General features: G+C 39.8%; 1 protein-coding gene across 1 annotated transcript; it reads right to left on the bottom strand.

Annotated features, from left to right (window-relative positions):
• pcca (propionyl-CoA carboxylase subunit alpha) lies at positions 1-21,701 on the bottom strand. Its single transcript, XM_031877261.1, has 23 exons — positions 21,630-21,701; positions 18,850-18,927; positions 18,554-18,601; positions 18,201-18,269; positions 17,861-17,974; positions 17,512-17,565; positions 15,014-15,145; positions 14,401-14,437; positions 11,865-11,943; positions 11,252-11,354; positions 10,918-11,012; positions 9,162-9,312; positions 7,634-7,777; positions 6,823-6,897; positions 6,487-6,555; positions 6,270-6,345; positions 5,955-6,168; positions 4,238-4,340; positions 3,873-3,971; positions 3,662-3,715; positions 2,792-2,932; positions 1,684-1,761; positions 1-1,447 (listed from the first exon to the last, which is right to left on the bottom strand). Exons 1-23 carry the CDS (start codon positions 21,681-21,683, stop codon positions 1,379-1,381), a joined length of 2,136 nt encoding a protein of 711 aa, XP_031733121.1. The 5' UTR covers positions 21,684-21,701; the 3' UTR covers positions 1-1,378.
• Between the last annotated feature and the right edge of the window lie 1,729 nt (positions 21,702-23,430).

Here is a 23,430-nt window from a genome sequence, read left to right as displayed (position 1 = left end):
AAACAGAAATAATAGAACTTTATTACCTAAAGAAGCTAAGAGCTGTACATTTACACAACTTTTATGTATAGGTGGGCTGTGGCAGGAGAACTTCAGTCATTCCATGCCAGCAGGCGTTTTATAGGTAAACTGTAGGGGATGGCCCGGTAACCAGTGTGTCGAAAAGGAGATTCCATGTTACCTGACCACTGGGGTTTTATTCATCGTACACGTCAAATATGTAGTGACGGGAGAAACTCTTCAATCAGAAAACCAAGGTTACAATGTAATCAAACAGTCAGCAATAAGTAAGCAGTCAGCAAAGGCAAACGGGCAATCAAAACCCATCATGAGCAGACAGAACAACAGAATGATCAGGTGATTAACTGTGAAGTGGATGCAAACCATGGACGCACAACCCTGCACAGAATATTAAGGATACCTCTTGACCAGACCCTCTTGAGTTTCTAGATTTAATTATTCAGGTTTTTCATTTAATTTGTCACCCATCTGTAAGTGTCCAAGTCCTGTCATCCACAGCCTGAAGAGTTATTTATTCCCATCAGCATCATATACTCTCCATTAGTCATTTTGAGGAATCTCTTTTTTTTTTAAACTGTTGTTTCTGTATGTAGCCAGACTGTAATTCCATCTAAGTGACTATATATTGAAAAGAAGGAGCACTTTATTGGTTACAGTGATTTTTCAAAAAGTCACTTCAACTAAATTACAGCAGACATTTCTCCTTCTTACCTTGAGCTATAGTTGTTTTCTTTCGGTGAGGTTTTAAGATAAAGAGATTTCTGCCTCCATTCCAATACAATACAATGAAGGTGAATGGAACTTTATTTTTAGTGCTCATATCAAGGAAAAGTTACATTTAAAAAACTCATTAGCAGCCTATAAACAAAAGGTCCATATCCAGTGCATTGGAGTGGTAGCAGACATTTCAGATGTAGTTATCTCAAAACCTTGGCAAATAAACCAAAACCAGCTGCAAGAAAACACAGCATACGGGTTAAATGGAAGAAGAAAAGAATTATACGGGGGAACTGAACTGAAGGTAACAAAACTAGCAATCAGGTTGAGAAAACACATAGAAGCAGAATGGAAAGATTTACAAGAGTTTTTTTCGAGACAGCTGCATCTAAACAAGCAACATGAATGAGTCTGACATGTGGAGAGACTAACAGACACAAACACTGTTGATAGAGCTCAGCTGAGTCACCAACAGGGAAGCTAAACTGTGCTGGAGGCCACTCCGCAGACTGACCACTGGCAACATTAATCAAGCATCTGTTATTGTCCAGTCCTTTTTGCCAAGGTGGGTCTACCGCCGTGGACACAGAGGGGAGTAAGGCTCATCCAGATGCTGCTGTCACACGTCAAAGGTTGTGTTTTATTCAAGCTCTACCAGCAGGTCTCCCTCTCCCACCGTCTCCCCTGGCTTACAGTGGACACTCTTAACCTGGAGGGCAAATGCACAGTTAAAAATGAAAACTCTAAAGGCCCATACATACAGAATATTATTATTTTCCTTGTTTTCAATTTAATAAACATGTGCCTATGACCTCCATGATTATTTATCAATAATGCTCCCAATAACTGCACCAGCAATTGTGGACTGGGTCATTATTCAAATCTGTAAACTAGTCACTGACGACAACAACAGTAGCTCCACTGCCAGTGTTTTTATATTGTTACCTTTGCTTGCCTGGCAGCAGTCAAACTGTTCTGCATCTTCATGGCTTCGATCACACAGATCTCCTGACCCTCTGCAACCTGCACGCGCGCGCGCACACACACACACACACACACACACACACACACACACACACACACACACATTGGAGTCCATCCTATAATGTTCGCAGTTTGTCTCTCAGTACAATAAAACATAACTGAATCAAAAGCTTATCATGGCACCTACATTACAAACAACCACTGCTCACTCAACTTAGATTTGGCTGACCAAGGGGGCAGAGGTTACGTATTGCAGCACATGTACTACATAGAAGCAGATGGACACAAGAAAATACCACCCATATGTAAAAGTTAAACTTGTCACTCCAAAACCATGAGTTTGCTGCAATGATGACCTCAACTCTTCTGGTTTCAGACTTTCCACTATATTTTGGAAACTGACTGTAGGATTTGTTCCCATTCAGCCAAAAGAGCATTCACACCAAATCAGCCGTTGCGGCGATTAGCGCAAGATTGTGCAGCGGTGTGAGAGTGTCACTTAAATGGCCCAAATGAGTGACACTCAATTTCATTGGGCCATTGATCGCCAGTTATATGATCAGCCGCCGCAGCATGACATCAGGTTCTCTGAAAGTTAATTCCGTTTCAAATTTTCGCAGCAAGGTGCTGCATTTTTTTTCCGCTATCCTGCTGTCCCCACCACCGCAGTCATAAAGCACTACCCACATTCAAATGAAGGAGAGGACTGGCGTTTTGGCTGCAACAACCTTAGTGAGGGACAATACTGATATTGGGTGATAAGGTCAGTATTTCAGCGTTTTTTCAACTGGGAAAACCATTTCTTTATGAAGTTGGCTCTGTGCATGTTGAAACAGGACAGGGACAAATCCAAACTGCTGAGAAACACTATTGTCTAAAATGTCACTGTATGCTGTTGCATCAGTATGTCTATAAAATAGTCTGCAACTAGGAATTTCAGTTTGTTGAGTCTCTCCTGTAATATCAGGTTAAGTGGATAAAGATTTCCCAGGCAGTGACATGACTTAAGAATTGCCGTAGATCTTGTCTGCAGGTGTGAAGTAAATCTCTACATGTTGGGATGTGTTACCGTATCTCCAGGCTTGACGGACACAGCCACCACTGTGCCTGGCATCGGTGAACGCAGGAGGCTGCTGGTGTCTTCTGGAACTTTTTCTGGCATGTAGGAGTTTAACTCAGCAGCCAACTTTGACAGAACGCGAACCTTAAACTACATAAAAATACCCAGTATAAGAAACACAGGAAAGAGGTTTCTTGTACTGATCAAGGGGAAATGCTATATATTAAAGTGAAGCCAAAACAGCAGGGAGTGTTTACAGGTCTTGGCGAGGAAAAGGTAGAATTTATTGTCTTTCTTTCAATACACAATATTCAGTATACAGGGAACTAAATTGAGTTTATTACAGTGCTACAGTTTACACAATAAAAACAAGTTCAATAAAGAAGACTTGACCCTTTTGTGGCAGCAGAGAAAGTCTGATAAATGTCCTCAAGTGAAAGTGATGTCACCCGAGTGTTGGTTAGGGCATTGAACATTTATTTGGGAATTCAGTTCTTACATATAATTACAACCATGGGTTTCTTGGAGAATTTATTCATGTTAATTAAGGTTTGCTTCGATTGTCCATCAATAAAAAGTACAGAATACTGCAAGCAAAGTACATGTATTTATCTTTTGTGATATTCTCTGACTGTATATAAAATAAAGCACTGGAAATGTTTAGTTAAAATACTTCTATTTATAAGTAATATCTTATCTGTTGGACTTCTGGATCCAATGACCTACTTTAAGGTCAAAATTACCACGTTTCTTCTCTATGTGGGAGCTCACACTACACTATCACACAGGCTGCTGTCTCTAGTTCTCAATCTATCCAAGCGGGCTATTGTATAAAGTGTGATTGTGTAGTTGCAGATCTGTGTAGACATGCAACGTTACCACTGTGCCCAGGTACTGTAGGACAATCTCTCCTGAAGCATCTCTGGACAGACACTAAAATAAAAAACAAAATATCAGTTGCCCTGCTTCTGTAGCGTCGAGAATTTTGTAATCCCTGGTGATTTTTTTAGCTCTCACTGTGTGGTTAGTGTGAAGTAAAAACGATATGATAAAATTATAGAATTCAACAACCTGAACCTGTGTGTGTTACCTGTAGCATCCTGTGTGTGCCGTTGATGGTGAGTGGCAGCAGTGGGGAGGCCAGGTTCCACTGTCCATTGACTTCCACCTTACCTCCATCCACCTCCACCTACAGAGACAAACACAGATTATTTTGTTCGTAAGTGTCCTCATGGCTGCGAAGGCTCAGACTCATCACCCAGAGACAGTGACATCCTGTTGCAAATCTACACAGGGTCTGTTTTAATTTACATACTTGATGCTAATGCATCAAAGCTTGATGTTTTTTTTCCTATTTTTCCAGTAGAGCTGATTCTAATGCTTCAGGGACACTCTGTTGTCGGCCAAAGATATTGATATACCTCATTTGTTCATAGAAAGACATTAAATACTCACAGTATAAATGTTTCCTGATTTGGTCACATCCACAGAATGGCGTCCCTCGTCCAGCTCCACACAAAGCTCCCAATGGCTACATTCCACAGGAGTGGAAAACACCCTGCAAAACACACACACCAGTGTCATCTAGTTGAATGACACCTTATACGTGGCATTCTGTGTGTACATCCCAAGTCTCTTATTTGTCATTTCCTCAATCCTCGCTTGAACTGGAAGTTGTTCTGCGCCAAGCTCTTATTTCTGCTCTGAGGAGCGAGGAGGGATCTCTGAGGAGCCATGAGCGAGGACGCACAAGATCAGCCTTCCAGGAAGCATTTTAACGGCCGACACACCCCCTCATTGTTCATCAGTTATTTGATTGGACGCTGCAGCTGATCGGATTGATCGGATTGTTCTCAACATCACTTTCATACCAGAGTGAAGACAGATCAGAGATTAAACTCTAGTTTTATATTTGATTAGTTTTCTGATTCACCATCTGGTTTCAATGTGTTTATTGTAGTCTGAACAACAAAAAGGACCACAAACAACTTTCTTCATTTATTAGAAAGATTTGTCTTTTCATAATCTGATATCAACCTCAATAACTTTTATTATGGAAACAATTAAAGTCAGAGAGAGCTGGAGAGAAGAAACTTTTTACATCATTTATCATCATTTCATTCAGTCACGTGAGGCTGATCATTCCTGAGTGTCGGGTTTGATGAGTTACCATCAATTATCATTATCATTTAAATTGAACCTGAAACATGGAGCCTAATAAATTAATTCCAGTGTTCAAGAGAAACCATAATCATATTCTGTGTTATTTAATAATTATAGTCAAAATGACTTAGTACTTGACTATGTTACCACTTGTTTCTAGTTTCTGGGTGGTGTTGAACAATTTCGCTTGTCAGCAAAATCCAGACAAAATATTCCACTATCTTCAATAAGTAAAATCTTGATTATTTCTAAAGACATAATAAAAACAAAAAGTGGACTATCTACTGATTTGCCAGTTTGACATCTTGCACCAACTGCATCTGCTGCTAATTCAACTGTCTACTACAGCCAACACAGGGCAGCTGTGTAGTGCGAGCACTCAAGAATGTGCAAAACTCCACCGAGTAACTTGACTGGCAGACAAAACTTGTACATAGCGGTTTCCATACTCTCTGCAGCCAGTGTTTGCACTAAGATAACTGTTGAGGAAAGGAGCTCCACTCTGTAACACAACTGTACAATTGTGAGTGTTTTCCTGGTTCCCATAACACAAATGGAGCCATATGGCTCCGAAAGGTAAAAGTAAAGAGAAGCACAATGCAATTCTGTCCTTTGTTGGGTCCCAAGTACACCCTATATTTTTTACTTTTTAGTAATCTCTTATCTAAATACATTTGCTTCTGCATCTTGTGCATATGGTATTTGTATTGTTAAATGCAGATGTGTTATTATTTCTCAAAATAAAATGACTGTGTCCCTAATTTATTTTACTTAAATGCCCCTAAAATATAAGTAAATAAAAGTAAGAGTGGAGCCCTGCAACAGTACCAGACAGCATGCACAATTGGTCAGCCAAATATGCAGCTTTTTTAACTTCAACATTTTATTTTCCACTATGTTGATAATGTGGTGAGGCTCTATGAATACACTGCATTTTTCAGGAAATGGTTGTAACGAGCGTGTTGTGCCCTTGTAGCCCCAACGACATCGAGCTTGCTGGTGTCCTCACCTCAGGTTACCCAGGACCTTCTGTGAACGGAGCTGAGCAGTGATGTAGAGCGCTGCTGCGGTGGCCAACAGCTCCCTGCGTTGGTCTTCCTCCAGCTGGTGACCCTTAAAGCCATCGGGGTAAACCTCCGGCAGGAAGTTGGTGCTGATGTCACCAGAGATAAACCGGGGGTGGGTGATGATTTCCCGCAGGAGGGGAATGTTGTGGGTCACACCTGGAGAGAAGATCACCAAACTTTTTACGGAAAGAAAAATAGGCTAATGTCCAATTTAAGTGTGTCTGAGCTGACATTTATTGTGAAAATCTGTTGTGTACCTCTGATAACATAGTTATCCAGAGCGTCCTCCATCCTGGCAAGAGCTTCAGCTCGCGTAGCTCCATAGGTAACCAACTATAGATAGATACCAGAGGAAATGATTGCACCACAAACCCTTGTGGAATTCTGTAATCTACTTTCTTGTTGTGACCATCTGTTCCTAAAATAAGGAACACATTATTTACAAAAGCATTATACATTCAATACATCACTGACCTTAGAGATCATGGGATCATAGTAGATGCTGATGTCACTTCCCTCCTCGATTCCACTGTCTACACGGACCTGACAGAGCAAGGAGCAGACGAGTAAATATTGGCAGGACACTTGCCAGTCACTCAGGGAGTCTGAGTGGATTGTGTGTGAGGAGGATATCATTTGAAAAAGAAATAAGGTAAAACTTCAAACTACAGTATCTGAGAGAGGGTTGAGAGCTCTTCTCTGATGCACCTCTTATTTGTTGTGTAGGCTGTGGTGGTCTGTTACACAAACATCTTGCCCTGTCAAGCTTTAAGTCCTGTGTCTCACTCACGCACGCACACACACACTTACATTGCTGAGGTTGAGTGGCTCTTGATATTGAGACAGTCGTCCAATGGAGGGAAGACCAAAAGACTTGTAAGGATCCTAACGGAACAAACAAGAATAACGGTGGACAAATGGAAAACACTAAAGCTACAGGTTTCACTCACAGCAGTAGCTCAAGCAGAATGTTGCACAAACAAAGGTTTAAAATGGAAATCATTTTATTTAATCCCCCTTCATAATGTTATCTAACATTAATCAAAGTACTTCATAATTGCTGGTCACTTACTGACATTTTTTTGCAAGTATCTATTGCCATCATTTTATAATAAAGCAAACTAGGACCACTTAGTCACTTATGACATTATAATGCATTGTTATAATGCATTATGGGAAGTTTATAATATATTACAGCTATATGAATTATAATACACCATGATCCTTGCAAAAACATGTATGACGTATCGTGGGACTTGTGGGCAACTGTGGCTCAGTAGTAGAGCGGGTCGTCCTTCAATCAGAGGATTGGCGGTCCCCGGCTTCACTAGTCCATGTCACATCAATGGGACGTGAGACTAGAAAAGCGCTATACAAGTGCAAGTCCATTTAATATTTACATATAATATGTCACCTAATAAGTCATTATAAAATGCTTTACGATGTGTAATGATTATTGCTAAAAGAGCATTATGAATATTTATGCTTATAACTATAATTTGACTCTGTTACAAGCAGTTCATAACACAACATAAGTAAGCCAATAATACATTTTAGACATGGATAGATTGTTAACAAGATGTCTTCTACAAACACCACAATTATTACATCTTGCACAGACCTCAGCGTAGACTCGACTCTCAATGGCCCAGCAGTTTATTGGGATATCTTTCTGTTTGTGCTGCAGTTGATAACCCTTGGCAACCCTGATCATCTGCTCAACCAGGTCCAGGCCAGTAATACACTCTGTAATCGGATGCTCCACCTGGGATCAAAGGTTAAACACAGAAGATACAGTTTCTAGAAGCACATTTGTAGTGTGCTTGTTAAGCATGAAACCCTAGGAACCCTTACTGGCACAACTTAAAGTCTTCATCAGCAGATCAGCAGTTTGCTCAGTTCTCATGAATTTAGTTAAAGATTGTCTAGTCAAACTCCATGCACTGATGATGACTTGAGATGTGGCTGAAAGCTCCGGAAAAGCTTGTAAATATAACTTAAGTTTGTTATTCTCTTGGGGCACAGCTGGGAACCTTTGTTGCATGTTGTTCCCCAGCTCTCTCTACACTCAATTCCTGTCATCTCTTTACCGTCTCTATAATATAAGCCACACAATGGCCCAAAAATATACATGAAAATAATATTATACATCTCCCTATTATGTACATTGTGAAATGTGTTTGGGCATCAGGGTTATGGGAAATATACTGGCTAACTTCACATTAAATGTCATTCAAAACAGTGCAATAAAAATGATCATTTTGAAGCGGCCTAGTAGCTGAATGGCTACAGGGTATTCCACATAAAGACATCGTCCACGGTATAATTCAATGTCATGGCCCTCGATCTACCCTTGTCTCCTGTCTCAGCTTCACTGTCAATGGTCACACAAGTTGGCCGACGGATGTTACTTGTTAAGCTCTTCTAAACACACCATCTTTATCTAAACTCAATTACCACTAGAAGGTGTAGAGCTCGGCAGACTGACTTCAGCTGCAGGTTCCTTCGGTGAGAATATGAACACAGCACTCTCATTGATGCTCCTGCTAGGTACGAAGTCCACAAGCCATGTGGTGGTCCCCCTGGACTCCACATGAGAAACATACAAAAGGTGGCAAATGCTGACCATCCTTCCCGCACTGCAGTCAGACCTGGCATATTGGAAAACCATATTGGTGTTCTGTGGTTGGAGCCAGGTTCCCACAATACTGTGCTGCAGACTTAATGTCTCATGTGGGTCTGCCCCATAAATGAGTGAAAAAATGAGTGCCACACGTGGTCCAGATGTTGTGGGACAGGATTGGGAAGGTGGATCTGTTTGCCTCATAAGAGAATGCAAAATGTTCACTGTGCTCCTCCATAAATACACGAGACCACCCTCCACTAAGAGTGGATGCATTCTCTCACCGACCTTGGCCTGGAGATCTCCTTTACGCATTTCCCACAGCTCCTCTGATTGCTCATCTTTTAGCACGTATTCAGGAAGAGAATTTAACAGTCATTCTGGTGACACCAGAATGCACAATACCTCGTGGCCCTCCCATGGCGCAGAGATGCACAGTCACAGCTGCAGTTAGGATTGTGCTCTAATTCCCCTCTGGAATTGCGCATGCATGCGCGCACACACACACACACACACACAGACACACCTGTAGTCGTGTGTTCATCTCCAGGAAGAAGAAGTTCTTTTTAGAATCCACCAGGAACTCCACGGTGCCAGCAGAGGAGTACTGCACAGCCTTGGCCAGCAGCACTGCCTGCTCACCCATCGCCCGCCGTGTCACTGGGTCCAGGAAAGTACTGGAGAGGACACAACACTAGACACTCAGACTCACCTCAGTGGTGCAAATGGCGAGTCTAACATTCAACAAACCCATCTTATTTAGATACATACTGAAAACTCACAAATGTAAGAATCTTAATGCTGAATATTGTATGGGTGGCCGGGCTGCCACGATGTCCTGCTGCAATGATGTACGAGGTAGATGCAGAAGACTTACAAAATTAAATAACATTGTCGAACAATCACCCTTTTAGGCCTAGGCTAGGGCGTCAGCTTACTATTTCATATGCAAAACATTTACATTTTAATTCTGATTCACCTTAACAAATAAAACTAATACTTTTAAAAAAAAATTCACCACATACCGAACAATGCTGGCGAGTCACTTAAGGATGTTACCAAGTGTTTTTAGGCATTTGCTATAAAACCTTTCAAACTCAACATTAACATTCTAAATGGGCACTTTGTATTTCCTGTTGCAATGAATGTGAATGCACTGGCTAACAATGAAAAGGTCTTCTGTCTAAATGATATAGTAGTTACACACTAATACACCTACATCCTGTAAAAGACAGAAGTTAATCATATTAGGTGTGGAAACCCTGAAATGCACATATTCATATATCAATCTTAATGACTCAGCCATATATTAGAGAACATAAAGGGAATTAAAACAGATGAACTGAAATTCAAGTAAACAGATAGGAATTCAGCTCTGAATGATTGGAAGTCACCTTTATCAAACTACTAGAAGATAATGTGTTAACCTTAACCCTATGCAGCTGCTTTAGTTCTCTAAACCACACACATTCATGCAGATAGACGAGCCTCAGACATATAGCTTCATAATCCTACTATCTAATCTAGGGCTGGGCAATATGGAGAAAAGCAAATATTAAAATATTTTTGTAATTAACTTGATATTGTTGACTATTGGTGCTTTTACAAAATATTATAATATTTACAGATATTTCCACAAATAATATTTTTGATAAATAATAATCAGTAATGTTGATATAGTCACAAAGTGAGCAAGGACAAATAATTGTAGAACTAGAAAAGTATTGTTCAGAAAAAAACATCACTTTACTGTAATGCAGCCTTTAAAACCAGGAAAATAACTAATATTGCTTTCACAAGAATGGGGCGGACGGACAGATGTACGTACAACCTGAAAACATAGTGCCTCCAGCCGTGGCTTTCGCAGGTGCAGAGGTAAAGAAAATGGTAAATGGACTGTACTTGTACAGTGCCTTTTCTAGTCTTCCGACCACTCAAAGCGCTTTAACACTACATCATTCACCCATTCACAACAGGGACCACCATACAAGGTGCCAAAAATGTCATGACTTCATCATTTCATCCTATCGGTCATATAGGTGTGTAATTGTCATAATTACCATATGAATTCTTGAGTTGTGGCCAAAAACATGTATTGTGAGGTCACAGTGACCTTTGACCACCAAAATCGAATCAGTTCATCGTTGAGTCCAAGTGGACGTTTGTGCCAAATTTCATGTTCATGAGAATGGGATGGACCTACCGATGGATGGACAACCCAAAAAACGTAAACATCATTTTTTTGTTTAAAGGCAAAAGAGCAAATACAGTTTCTCACTAACCTGGGGGCTTCTTCCACCACCTTCTGGTTCCTCCTCTGGATGGAGCATTCTCTCTCATTCAACCACAGAGCATTACCATGTCTATCTGCCAGTACCTACAACACAAACAGCATTCTATGGTTCTCTCTGGGGAAGGACAGGCGATAGGAATTTATTGAGTCATTTTTATCTTTTGACTTTTTTGTTACAATAGCTTTTTTGAAACAGCAAGTTTTACATTTATTGACATTCATGTCAATGAAGTGTAATAATTCAAACTATACATCCTGATCACACTCAGATTGACAGATTGTCAATATTGAATATCAGACATCTGTGTGCATGTGTGTTATACCTGTATCTCAATGTGTCTGGGGTTGTCTATGAACTTCTCAATGAGCAGCCTGTCGTCTCCAAAGCTGGATGCTGCCTCCTGGGAAGAGAACCGGAAGCCTTCCCTGTAACAGAACACATACACACAAAAGTTGCATCAGAAATAAAGGTCGCAAATACAAACATCAGTCTTTCCAGTGGTCTGTAGTAGTATAAAGTAGACATAGAAACAAGGTCTCTACTAATAACAGCAGTAAGAAAGAAAATTAGCTGAGGTCTTGGAATCAGGACTAAACAGTGAAGCCGCAGGGAGTTGATGAAGATGTAACTGTAGAAATAGCATAAGGAGAGTAAACTGAAGTTGTTGAATTAGAAGAATTTCAATCAACAGTTAAAGTCAAAAATAAGCTGCAGGAGAAGTTATTGTATTTGGTTGTTGTCATTGTGCTATTATTTTAAATAGAAGGTTTTGCAGTAGTATCTGAGCTTTAGTAGTTTAACTCATTCTAGTAGCACACACAGTAATTGTAGAAGTAGGTTAACTCCCCATCTTTTTCTTTAAGCATTATCATGAATAAAGTTGTCAAAAAGAAGTAAATGTTAGGTAGATTGACAGAAATAGAGGTAAACAAAACCTAGTCTCCTCATCATTCCAAGAAACCCTCATTCCTTTCCCTCCTCCTCCTGCAGATGCTTTGATCATCACGGGATAGCCTATAGCAACAACACAAAGATAAAGCATCACCACAACTGTAAAGGTGCATGTTCACCTTCTTTTAACCACATACATTTGACCAGAAGTACCTCCAGCAATAAGATGTGACATGAACATCAAAGTAGGCTACTAGACAGTCAACAAAAATACATCCAACAATGCAGAATAAGCTAGTGTCAGACAGCTGTAATATTTGCCAATAGAGTTCCAGTTTGAATCCAAAGCTTAAATCTATTTGTAAGGGACATTTATGTAATAGCAGTTTCGGTATTTTAATGATTTCTACAACCTTTATCCCTAAAAGAATGATTGGGAAATGTACTTCTTTGTCACAGAAAAAATGAGAGAAGTTAGCCACAATAGGAGTCTCTATCATTCAGCGGTAAAATTAGTCAATGAAAGTTGCAATGTGTGTATCTTGCCATTTTATTCCTGCAATTCAGAATATTACAGGAACTCGTCTGGTACCATGTCTCTAGCACAAACGCATGGTAAATGGAAGGCTTTCCACTGCCTCATACATGTAAACAAATCGATGTGCAAGTTGCACATAATGTAGATCCCTGTGCAGTTTAATATAATGGCCATTTTAGACAGCTTCTTTCTGGGTTTACTTTCGGTCGGACTTAAAGACAAGCGTTTGGAATTATTCATATAAAAGCCATGTATATTTAAAAAGCTATGTGAGGCTTTGCACTCGCCACCTCTGTTGTAGAAGGTAGCATGACACAATGTCCACATTTATGGGAAATAAACCAGGTTGAAATCACTTGGCTACAATAACAAGAGGTATGTTTGGAGGAGAAAAGGTGGAGCTGGTGCACTGCATCAAGTGGCACCTGCCCACGCTGCCAAAAGTACCAATACCTGGTTTAATGTCCACGGTATCACCGTGCTTGATTGGCCTGACCTAAACCCCAGAGAGAATCTATGGGGTATTGTCAAGAGGAAGATGAGAGGCACCAGACCAAACAATGCAGACGAGCTGAAGGCCCCTATCAAAGCAACCTGGGCTTCCGTAACACCTCAGCAGGGCCACAGGCTGATCGCCTCCGTGCCACGCCGCATTGATGCAGTAATTCATGCAAAAGGAGCCCCGACCAAGTATTGAGTGCATACTGTACATACTTTTCAGTAGGCCAACATTTCTGTATTAAAAATCCTTTTTTTAAATTGGTCTTATGTAATATTCTAATTTTCTGAGATACTGAATTTGGGGTTTTCATTAGCTGTAAGCCATAATCATTAAAATCAAAAGAAATAAACACTTGAAATATATCACCCTGTGTGTAATGAATCTATATAATATATGAGTTTCACTTTTGAATTGAATTACTGAAATAAATTAACTTTTCGATGATATTCTAATTCATTGAGATGCACCTGTATATACATACATACATACATACAGTACATCTACACATACAGTACATCTACACATACAGTACATATACATTAGCAGAGGCTTTTATCCAAAGCGACTTACAATTCAGATTCTATCACAATTCTACACTGTAGGCACAACTACAGGAGCAATTTTATACACATACATACGTATACATACACACGTATACATACGTATACACACACACGTATACATACACATACACACACACACACACACACACACACGTATACATACACACAAACACACACACACGTATACACACACACACACACACGTATACATACACATACACACGTATACACGTATACATACACATACACACGTATACATACATAGACACACACACACATACACACGTATACATACACAGACACACACACACATACACACGTATACATACACAGACACACACACGTATACATACACACGTATACATACAGACACACACACGTATACACACACACACACACATACACACACACACACACACACGTATACATACACACACACACATACACATGTATACATACACACACACACATACACATGTATACATACACACATACATACACATGTATACATACACACACATACATATGTATACATACACACACATACATATGTATACATACACACACATACATATGTATACATACACACACATACATATGTATACATACACACACACATGTATACATACATATGTACACACACACATGTATACATACATATGTACACACACACACACACATACATATGTACACACACACACACTTACATATGTACACACACACACACATACATATGTACACACACACACATACATATGTACACACACACACATACATACATATGTACACACACACATATACATATGTACACACACACATATGTACACACACACATATGTACACACACACACATACATATGTACACACACACACATACATATGTACACACACACACATACATATGTACACGCACACACACACACACACACACACACACACATTTTACACTGCCAATGTGTGGAGAAGTGATGACATACCAATGTCCTGTGAGATCTTCACAGCTTCCTCAGCAGTCTGACAAAGAGAGAGGCTTATGGTTACTGAAGATGAACCAAAGCATTACTGACAACTATGGTCTCATCCCTGCTTTGAACTGGCTCGTCAACGTTCTATGAGTAAAACTTATCTTGATGGTTTCAAATATGAAGCACTCATGTGTCTAGATTAAACTGTCATTGTGTAATGTTGTTCTATTGGATCACTCAGGTTGTGAGGAGATGTAGAATACTGAAATATAATATAATATTAACACTGGACTTGCACAGTGGATTAGTCAGGAAACAGGAACTCGTCTTGTTTGGGACTCTCATCTACATTAAACATGTTATTAGCATGTGATGACTGTTGGTGTTTTTCTAAATTTGTTGTTTCTGGTAAAAAAATGTTTTGTGTATGGGTTAAAAGACAAAATGTATTATTGTTGATACAGGACACAGTTAACCATACTTTTGGTATTGCCCATTACTGTCCATAAACAATAATACGGATTTTTACAAATGAATGAATGAGTGGCGATGAACATTCCTCTCCTGCACTTGTTCTTGCTGCATACATGCATTTCTCTGTGTATATATGTGTGTGTGTCCGAACCTTGACGACTCCATCGTATCCTGGGATGGTGTTGACCTTAGCAGTCTTAGCGATCAGCTTGCTCTCAATTTTATCTCCCATTGCCTGGATAGCATGAGTGTCTGGACCAATGAATGCCACGCCCTCTGTTGCCTAGCAACAAAACAATAACACCATGAAAGTTAGTTACCATGTCTGATTTTTGTGGCTCAGGAGACAGAGCGTGTTGTTCACGAATCAGAAGTTCGATCCCCAGCTCCTCCAGTCTGCATGCCAAAGTATCCTTGGGCAAGATATTGAAACCCCAAAATTGCTCTCGAAGGCTGTGCCATGCGTGTGCGTGTGAATGAGCATTAGATAAGTTCCTGAAGAGCAGGTGGCCCTTTGCGTTGCAGCCATCAGTGTATGAATGTCAGCTAACTCTACTAGCCTCACACCATGTTTGCATGTATAAATCTATCATCCACCTTCCTAAAAAAAGATGAAACAGAATACTGTTTTTTTTTAACCATATTTTAGTTACTACTATTGGAATTGAAAGTAAAATTTGAGCCTGGTCATTTCAAGCAATAGCTCAGCATTTTGGTAAATACATATGTGCTTTTGTTTAAGAGAGTGAAATGAAAAGTTCAATATCAATCTCATGTCTCTGTGTAGTACAGCTACACTGTGCTAGAGTCAAAAATGCTAAAACTATTCCTTGAAACACGAATGCATAAACTTTTATTTTACGCATTCAATATGAATAAAAAGTGATGATCTGACTGGAGGTGTAGTTTCCAACATAATAACTGTGATGGACCTTGAGCTGAGATCGAGTTGTCACACGTGCTGATCCCAAGGTCAAAAATGAACTTCTATACTCAACTGCTGCTATATATTTGTGAAAATATATAGGAGCTGTTCAAATACCCATTATTACCCACAGTTAGCATGACAGCTTCAGTAAATACTATGAAGGCAAATCACTGTCAAAATCCGAGAGCGCAAATGAGATCCATGCGCGCGCGAAAATCAAACAGCCGCGCACGTATTTTACTTTGACGAGCGCTTTTACATCACTCCGCGAGCAAAATATCGTCTCGTGCTAGCAGAATTCACTCTCGCGCGAGCAAAAGTCGCTCGCGAAGCTTCAACCCGCTCGCTCGCGAGTAGTTTTTCTTTTTGACAGTAAGTGGGCGGACCCAGTCGCCATTGTATCTCTACATCTAATTGGTTACAATCCTCGTCTTGGGATAAACCGGATATCACTCTGACACAGACGATAGGGGGGGGGGGGATTTTCAGATTGCAGGTCAGGGGAAAATAATGTACATTTTACTGCATGGGTACTTTTACTTTCTGCACTTAAAGTACATTTTGCTGATAATAACATTGACTAAGGTTTTGAATGCAGGTATTTTATTCGTAGTGGATTATTGTTTCATCAATATGGTTAGTACGTTTACTGCAGTGAAGGATCTGAATACTTTTTCATCCACTAATTACTCAGTCAGTGATTTAACAGTTAATATACAAACAGTGGTCCCTAATCTTGGCTCCAGATCTTTGAGCAGGTCCAAATTGTTGCTCATATTATATACAACTATATTAAATCTCTTCTGTAAACACAACACTATGATTAAATATGATCACATCATGTTTTAATCAATTAAGATCAAAGAGTTTCTTTGAGCTGTTTGTCACAAGAGGTTTGAGTATCAAACACACATTGTCTGTAATAGAATGATGGAGTGAATTTAAACCAATCTGAGCAACTTGACTTTAACACATTTTTAATTATTGTATTTAACAACTCTATTAACATAATTTGTATTTGATCAGCCTCTACAGTCTGAAAAGTTTACAAAACCTGTCAGACAAATGTAGAACACCCTGAGATGTAGTGGAGTAGTCTTTAGTGGCGGATTGAAAACCACCTCTATCAGAACGAGCTTCTGTGTCAGAGTGATATCCTGTCTATCCCAAGACGAGGATTGTAACCAATTAGATGTAGAGATACAATGGTGACTGGGTCCGCCCACTTACTGTCAAAAAAAAAAACTGCTCGCGAGGGAGCAGGTAAAAGACTCTCGAGCGAGCGGGTTAAAGTTTTTGCGTAGTGAATTCTGCTCGCGCAAGTGACGTAAAAGCGGAGTGACGTAAAAGCGCTCGTCAAAGTAAAATACGTGCGCGGCTGTTTTTGATTTTCGCGCGCGCATGGATCTTGACAGTGATTTGCCTTCATAAAATACACTTTAAGTGCATCAAAGCACGGTACACTTGTTACAACTCAAAAAGCTACTGCTTACATTGTAATGACAGAGTCACCATGTTTACAAAGGTATAGCCGAGCTACGTCACTATAATATAATCTCACCACGCTTACTCTCCAAAGTAATGCAAGTCTCCAAATCCCCAAGTCCAAGAAGAGACAAACCCAGTGTCCATATATGTGTGTGTGTGTGTGTGTGTGTGTGTGTGTGTGTGTGTGTATCTATCTGAAAATAAGTGTGTGCCCGATTCTGTGTAATACTCACGAGTCGCTTTGCAAACTCTTTGTTTTCAGAGAGAAACCCATAGCCAGGATGAACCTTTATAGGGAAAAAATAAACACAAAGTTATAGCTTCTAGCTCATAAAATCATGGTTGTATTCTATAAATAAAAAAATGGAGAGAAGTATTTGGCACCACCAACATCTCACCAGATTGCCGAGAGATAGTATACACACAGGTAAGCTGCTAACGGTGCATTAAGTGAACCTCTTGACACAGCTCTGTGTGTCATCGTTATCTTGATGAGCATGTGTATCAAGTACACAAAATGTACTGCATGCATGCTGTTTACCACAGTCACATAATGTAGGAAGAGCCATGTAAAAAGCTTACAGCTTGTGCTCCAGTCACTCTGACGGCATCCATGATGGCATCCATGTTCAAGTAGCTCTTACTGGTAGGGGCGGGGCCAACACACACTGCTTCATCGGCCATCTTTACATGAACCTAGACACACACATACACCGAGAAGTTGAATTCAGATGTTAGCTTAGCAGTAGAAAGGGAGATGAAGACACACTTAGAACAAAGCTACCACCTAGTCCCATTGTCTGTTTATGAGTCACAAACCAAAAATCAAATCAAGACATTTTAAACTCAGTTTTCAGTCCACAAACACCCAGGCTTAAAAAGGAGTAGATGCTGGCAAGAATGAACCCAGATGGTGACTCACAGCACTGGAGTCGACATCACTGTGAACAGCTACAGTCTGGATGCCCATCTTGTGACAGGTCTTCATCACCTGATGGAAAACACTCAACATTAACACTTCACTCAAGGATCAATGCCAAATACAGTGCAGTGATTTATATTGATGGCTACTGGTTGCTAAGAACAAAAGCAGAAAAAAAAAGCAGCAAAAGCACAGCTTGTGATCAAAAGTGTTCAAAACTCTGCACTACTGAGTGCTTCATCTGCGGTGGTGTGGGATCAAGCTCCAGTGAGTGTATGTCTTCAACTGTAAACCAATAACAGTTTGAGTTGGATTTCATTTACAGTACATATATTTGTGTCAGCCAATCTTACCCTGCAGGCAATCTCTCCTCTGTTGGCAATAAGAATCTTATCAAAAGTCTGTGGAGGGAAACAGCAGACGGATTGTTGATCATTGACACATCAAGGAGGTCACTCCTATTTGTCATGAATAACACTTTCTTTACCGTCTAACTCCTGAGCAGGGCATTTTGTTTCAAAAATGACACCCGTACTTACCAATATCCACCCACATCTTGCCATACAACTATTTGTACATTTTTCCTCAGTGTCAACATCTGCTTGTTGAATACATCAATGGTTACAGTCAAACAGGGAGAAGGCCTTACCGTTTCATTGGGACTGTAGACAGTGGAGTATTGAGCGTTAGGGTGCACTGCACAGCATCTGGTCCGGAATGACGCATACTGCAAAACACATAGAGATACACAATATTAGGCTACTGTATCATTTCATTTAATTCACTGTTAAGATCACTTAGGTTATACGATTAAATCAACTGCATTTCTGAGGAATTTGGTGTATTAATTCCTTTTTTAATTTCTATGTCAAAGTAAAATGTGTTGCAAGAAAATCATCTGTATTTTCAGCAGGATCAGACCGGGCAATGGTACATCAAGATTTATTTTCTGGTTAAATGTAAAGCAAATTGAAACAATGAATAATTATACAATGGTCAGTCTCGAGCCTTTGTTTGATCTCATTCTGTGTTGGAAGACTTAACCTCAATCATTAATCAAGGCGCATGCTGCTTCAAGTGTGCGCAAAGACATGCAGCTTACTGCAATTTAATGGCTATAGACCCCTGCTGCTTCTACAAGTTTTATTGGTAAAAGTTATTTATGAACTTAACTCAGCACACAGTGGCCTTAAAACTATTTTAACAGTGGGTTTGCACTTTTTGCCGCAGTTACTACAAACCACAACGACCTAACAATAGAACTGATAATTTTAAAACCATATCTACCATTCCAGATATCCTTGCCTGTGAACCAGACAGAGCTGTGAGCTCATGGCTTATTTGCTCGGTCAGATGTGTCTGGTCCACTTTGGACAGATTTCCAGCAAATCTGACCAGTTTAACTAATATGGGGTGTGTTTGAGACAATGACTGTACAGAGGAACACTGTTCAGGCATTTTCGCAAAAACAACCAAGATGGTTACAGTTGATGTGAAACTGTTGCAGAGCAAATGAAACATAAGCTCAATGATTTGACTGGTTCCCTGGCAAAGTAAAAACATCTTCTGTCTTCAAATTCTGCTGCGAAAAACGGCAACACTCACTCATAGACATGTTGACACTGCAACATCACAGATTATCATCTCTGCATGCTGTAGTAGTCGGTTTGCATTTTCCCATCGCTCCGCACTACTCTACGTTTCTTTGATTTAATTGGTTGTAGGTCTATTCAATAGAGCGCTGAGGAATGAGTCCTAAAACCCCAAAATGAATTGCCTTCTTTTTAACTTCCGGTTCCCTCATCAAGCCAAGAGGTTTTCTGAATGGGTTTTTGGTTAGATGCCTGAAAATAAGGTCTGTCATTAACACAAGTTTAGCAGATTTGAAAGTTTTTTTTTCTATGACATGAGATGCGACGGCAAATACCCCACTCGTGAATTTTGAAACTTTTACGTGTCATAAAAAAGGCAGTCACTTAACAAGTGATGAGATTATGAGACAATGAGACTAAATCTAGTCACTAGAACACCAGTCCGCCATTAATTTAGTAACGATGTAAAATCATGTGACCGTGGTGTAGTTTGTTTATAGCTAAACATAACCTTTTTACTTCTGGCAATCGCCTTTACACTTATAAAAATCATGAAAGTGGCGTATTACCAGATTATCTTGCTGAACAAAACATGCAAGTATCATAATCATTTTGATTGTAAAAAAGTGCAGGGATGACAAACAAACATACATCATCTCTGTACTCTAATGTGCCCAGAAGCATCTTGGTCTATGCCCGTTGATAACACCCCTTGGAAAGTTTCAGACAAATTTGGCCTGGCGATGTCAGGACACAGGAATCCATTGTTTTCCACTGATTTCTGTCCAATATGAAAAATCTACCAGCAGATCCTTGAAATATCCTAGAGTTATTATTATATATGTCCATCACAGAGATTAGACAAGATAAGCAAGTCTGAAGCAAAGACCAATTGTAAGGTTGCACTGCACCACCTGATCGGTTATGCAATAGGGCTTGTTGGAGTGACAAAGAAAGAAATACGATTTTCTTTATGAGTGAAAAAAATTGTGAGTGAGGCCTTCTGATGCACAAGCCTTGAGGAAATGACCAACTCATATCAAGACAGAAGCAAAGTGGTTTGTAGAGATCAGTACAGATGTAGTTTTTAAACCATTTAAAGATCCTTTATTCGTTTACAATGTAGAAAATAACGTGCAAAAAAGCTCAGACGTATGCCTTCGTCAGTATGCAGGCTCAGTGTTAGAACGAAAAATCCATAAAAGGATTCTGAGTGTAAACCATTTAGATTTACTTTGGCTGCTAAATTTTACCAAAAACAAGTAGCCACATTTACCAGGTTACGATCATTTTGGCTTGGGGGGGCTCCTAGCGGGCTGTGACCTTAGAGGACACAGTCAAAAAAAAAAAAACTTTGCAGTCGCAGTCTGGACCCATTAACGCAGTCCAGCGGGGTCTTGCGAAGGCAACTAAAATGCAATAACAATGGATTCAACAGGATAGAAGAAATGTTCCATCATACCATGACATAGTTTATACACCCGTTTGGAGCACAGCGCGTCTGCGCGAGATAACGTCAAAGTCACACCTGATTTAACGTCATTCTCTTTCTGACTAAAGAAATGCCACACACCTTTATTTACTTCAAGTTAAGCTTTAAACAAACAACTTTTCAACAACGTCAGCAGCGTGGCTGTATTTCGTTTTACCTCATCTAAAGTTCTAGGTCTGTGTTATCATTATGCATGTTCCATCAAGGACTGTCTTCTCGGTAGTGGACTTTAGCAGGTCATGGACTATGCCGACATTTGTTATGTACGTCGCGTGCTGATAGTAAACACACAACTGTCAATGTTCAAGGAGCTCGCGCTCTGCGCGGTCACTTTGAGCAGCTCACCTTTACAGCTAACAGCAGTCTGTTCAGTGATGGAGGGAGCCTGTGCGCCGCCATGTTGCCAAACTGTGACGGACAACGACACACACCGACGTGATGACGTAATTTACAGAGACCTGAGTGGTTGAGAGAGAGGCGTCAAGGCCATTCAACTTTTTTTTCCTCTCAACTTTATTGAAAAGCTTAATTTGACATACCTGCAAAAATAGAAGGGTTTTTTTCTGGTGGGATATGGAGTTTCTGTCAAGAAACAAGATTCATTGAATTTAATGTGGGGCGATTATTTTTGGAAGAATAAGTTAACTCAAAATGTGAAGCCTACTGCTTTGTATTATAATAGTGGCATTTTAGGGACTAAAGTCCTGTTATAAAGGGTATAGATTCATATTTTTTAATCTTAAAGTCAAAGGATTCAAGGATCATTTATTGCAATTATGCAACATAAGATGCACAATAAAATTCAGTAAAACAACAAACACATGACAAACAAAACAAACAAAAAAACAGTGGTGCATTCCTGTTGTGCATTTTTAAAATTTGCATCATAAGGAATGTAAACAGCAGCAACAAAAACAATTCGCTGGGCAGATAATATGGCCGACATCTTCACATTAAAAATTAAACATGAGGAAAAAACAAAAAAACATTGTCCATCATCTTTAACTGTGTCCTGCTGTCCGCCCGTAAAGTGGAGCTTGATCCGGGATGAACGATGGATCCAGGTCTCTGTGAAGATGTGGGCTCAACAGTCACCGACCTCCCGCTGCTTTCATCCATTTTAATTTTCTGCGACTGGACATCAGACAGCCAGGAGCATGCTGGGTAGTGGAGTAGCCTCAGGTCCTAGCTGGGTTAGCTAAACTTCCACCTAAACTCTCCTCCCTCTCCTCCCTGGGGCAGTTTAAGGAAGGTTAAGTGGGCAATGCCTGTTCAAAATCATTGTTCCATTCTGACTACATTTTTCCAAAACCTTTCTCCTGAGAAAAATGCCAATATTAGCTTTTTTTTTTAAATGCCAAAAAAAAAGATACATTTTAAATCTCATTCATATTGGTTTTGTAGCCCTGAATACAATTTCAAATTTAAGCCTGTCAAGATTTTAAAAAATAAATGTGTGTCAGAATGCACAATAGTTTGTAAAGCACCTTTCTTGTCTTCCGACCACTCAAAGGGCTTTACATGACTTCATTCACCCATTCACACTCATTCATGACGACAGAGGCTACCATGCAATGTGCCACTCAGCTAATTCATATTCACACCCATGGAAGATGATCCGCTCTTCCTCTGGGCCGCCCCTACTAGTATTAGTGACTGTTGTGGCCCTGTTACATTGTAACATATATATTGTAATACTATCAACAGCCCTTGGTCTCTCCTGTTGCAGTCATGTAGTTTCTCTTTGCATTACAAGAAACACAAGGTTATGTTACTTTTTTCACCAGAAACAAGTTGTTGGTACATCTCAAGTTAAACTCAGTGTCAGATGTTCAGAGTAATCAATTGTTTCCTCCATATTTGATTAAACTGATTCGTTGTCAATTAAAATATATGAACCTGAAAATTAGCACAATAATTCTCTTTTAACATTGTAAATTTCCATTTGACTTCTCCTCCTTCAGACTAAATTGACCATGGTAGCAAAACAAATAATCCTAATAGATGCATGTGGGGACACTTTGCTCTCTGGAGTCAGAGACATTGTATTGCTCCAATAGTGTCTCTACACAGTTAAAACTGTATTTGTTTCTCTTGCTTTATTTGATTGGTTTTAAGAGTCCCAAAAAAGTAAAAAATATCCAGT

Source organism: Anarrhichthys ocellatus, unplaced genomic scaffold (genome assembly GCF_004355925.1).
Source record: "Anarrhichthys ocellatus isolate YVR2014 unplaced genomic scaffold, GSC_Weel_1.0 scaffold131, whole genome shotgun sequence".
Classification (NCBI taxonomy): Eukaryota; Metazoa; Chordata; class Actinopteri; order Perciformes; family Anarhichadidae; genus Anarrhichthys; species Anarrhichthys ocellatus.
The sequence above is the reverse complement of the archived record's forward strand: the minus strand, read 5'-3'. Positions and strand labels throughout refer to the sequence as shown.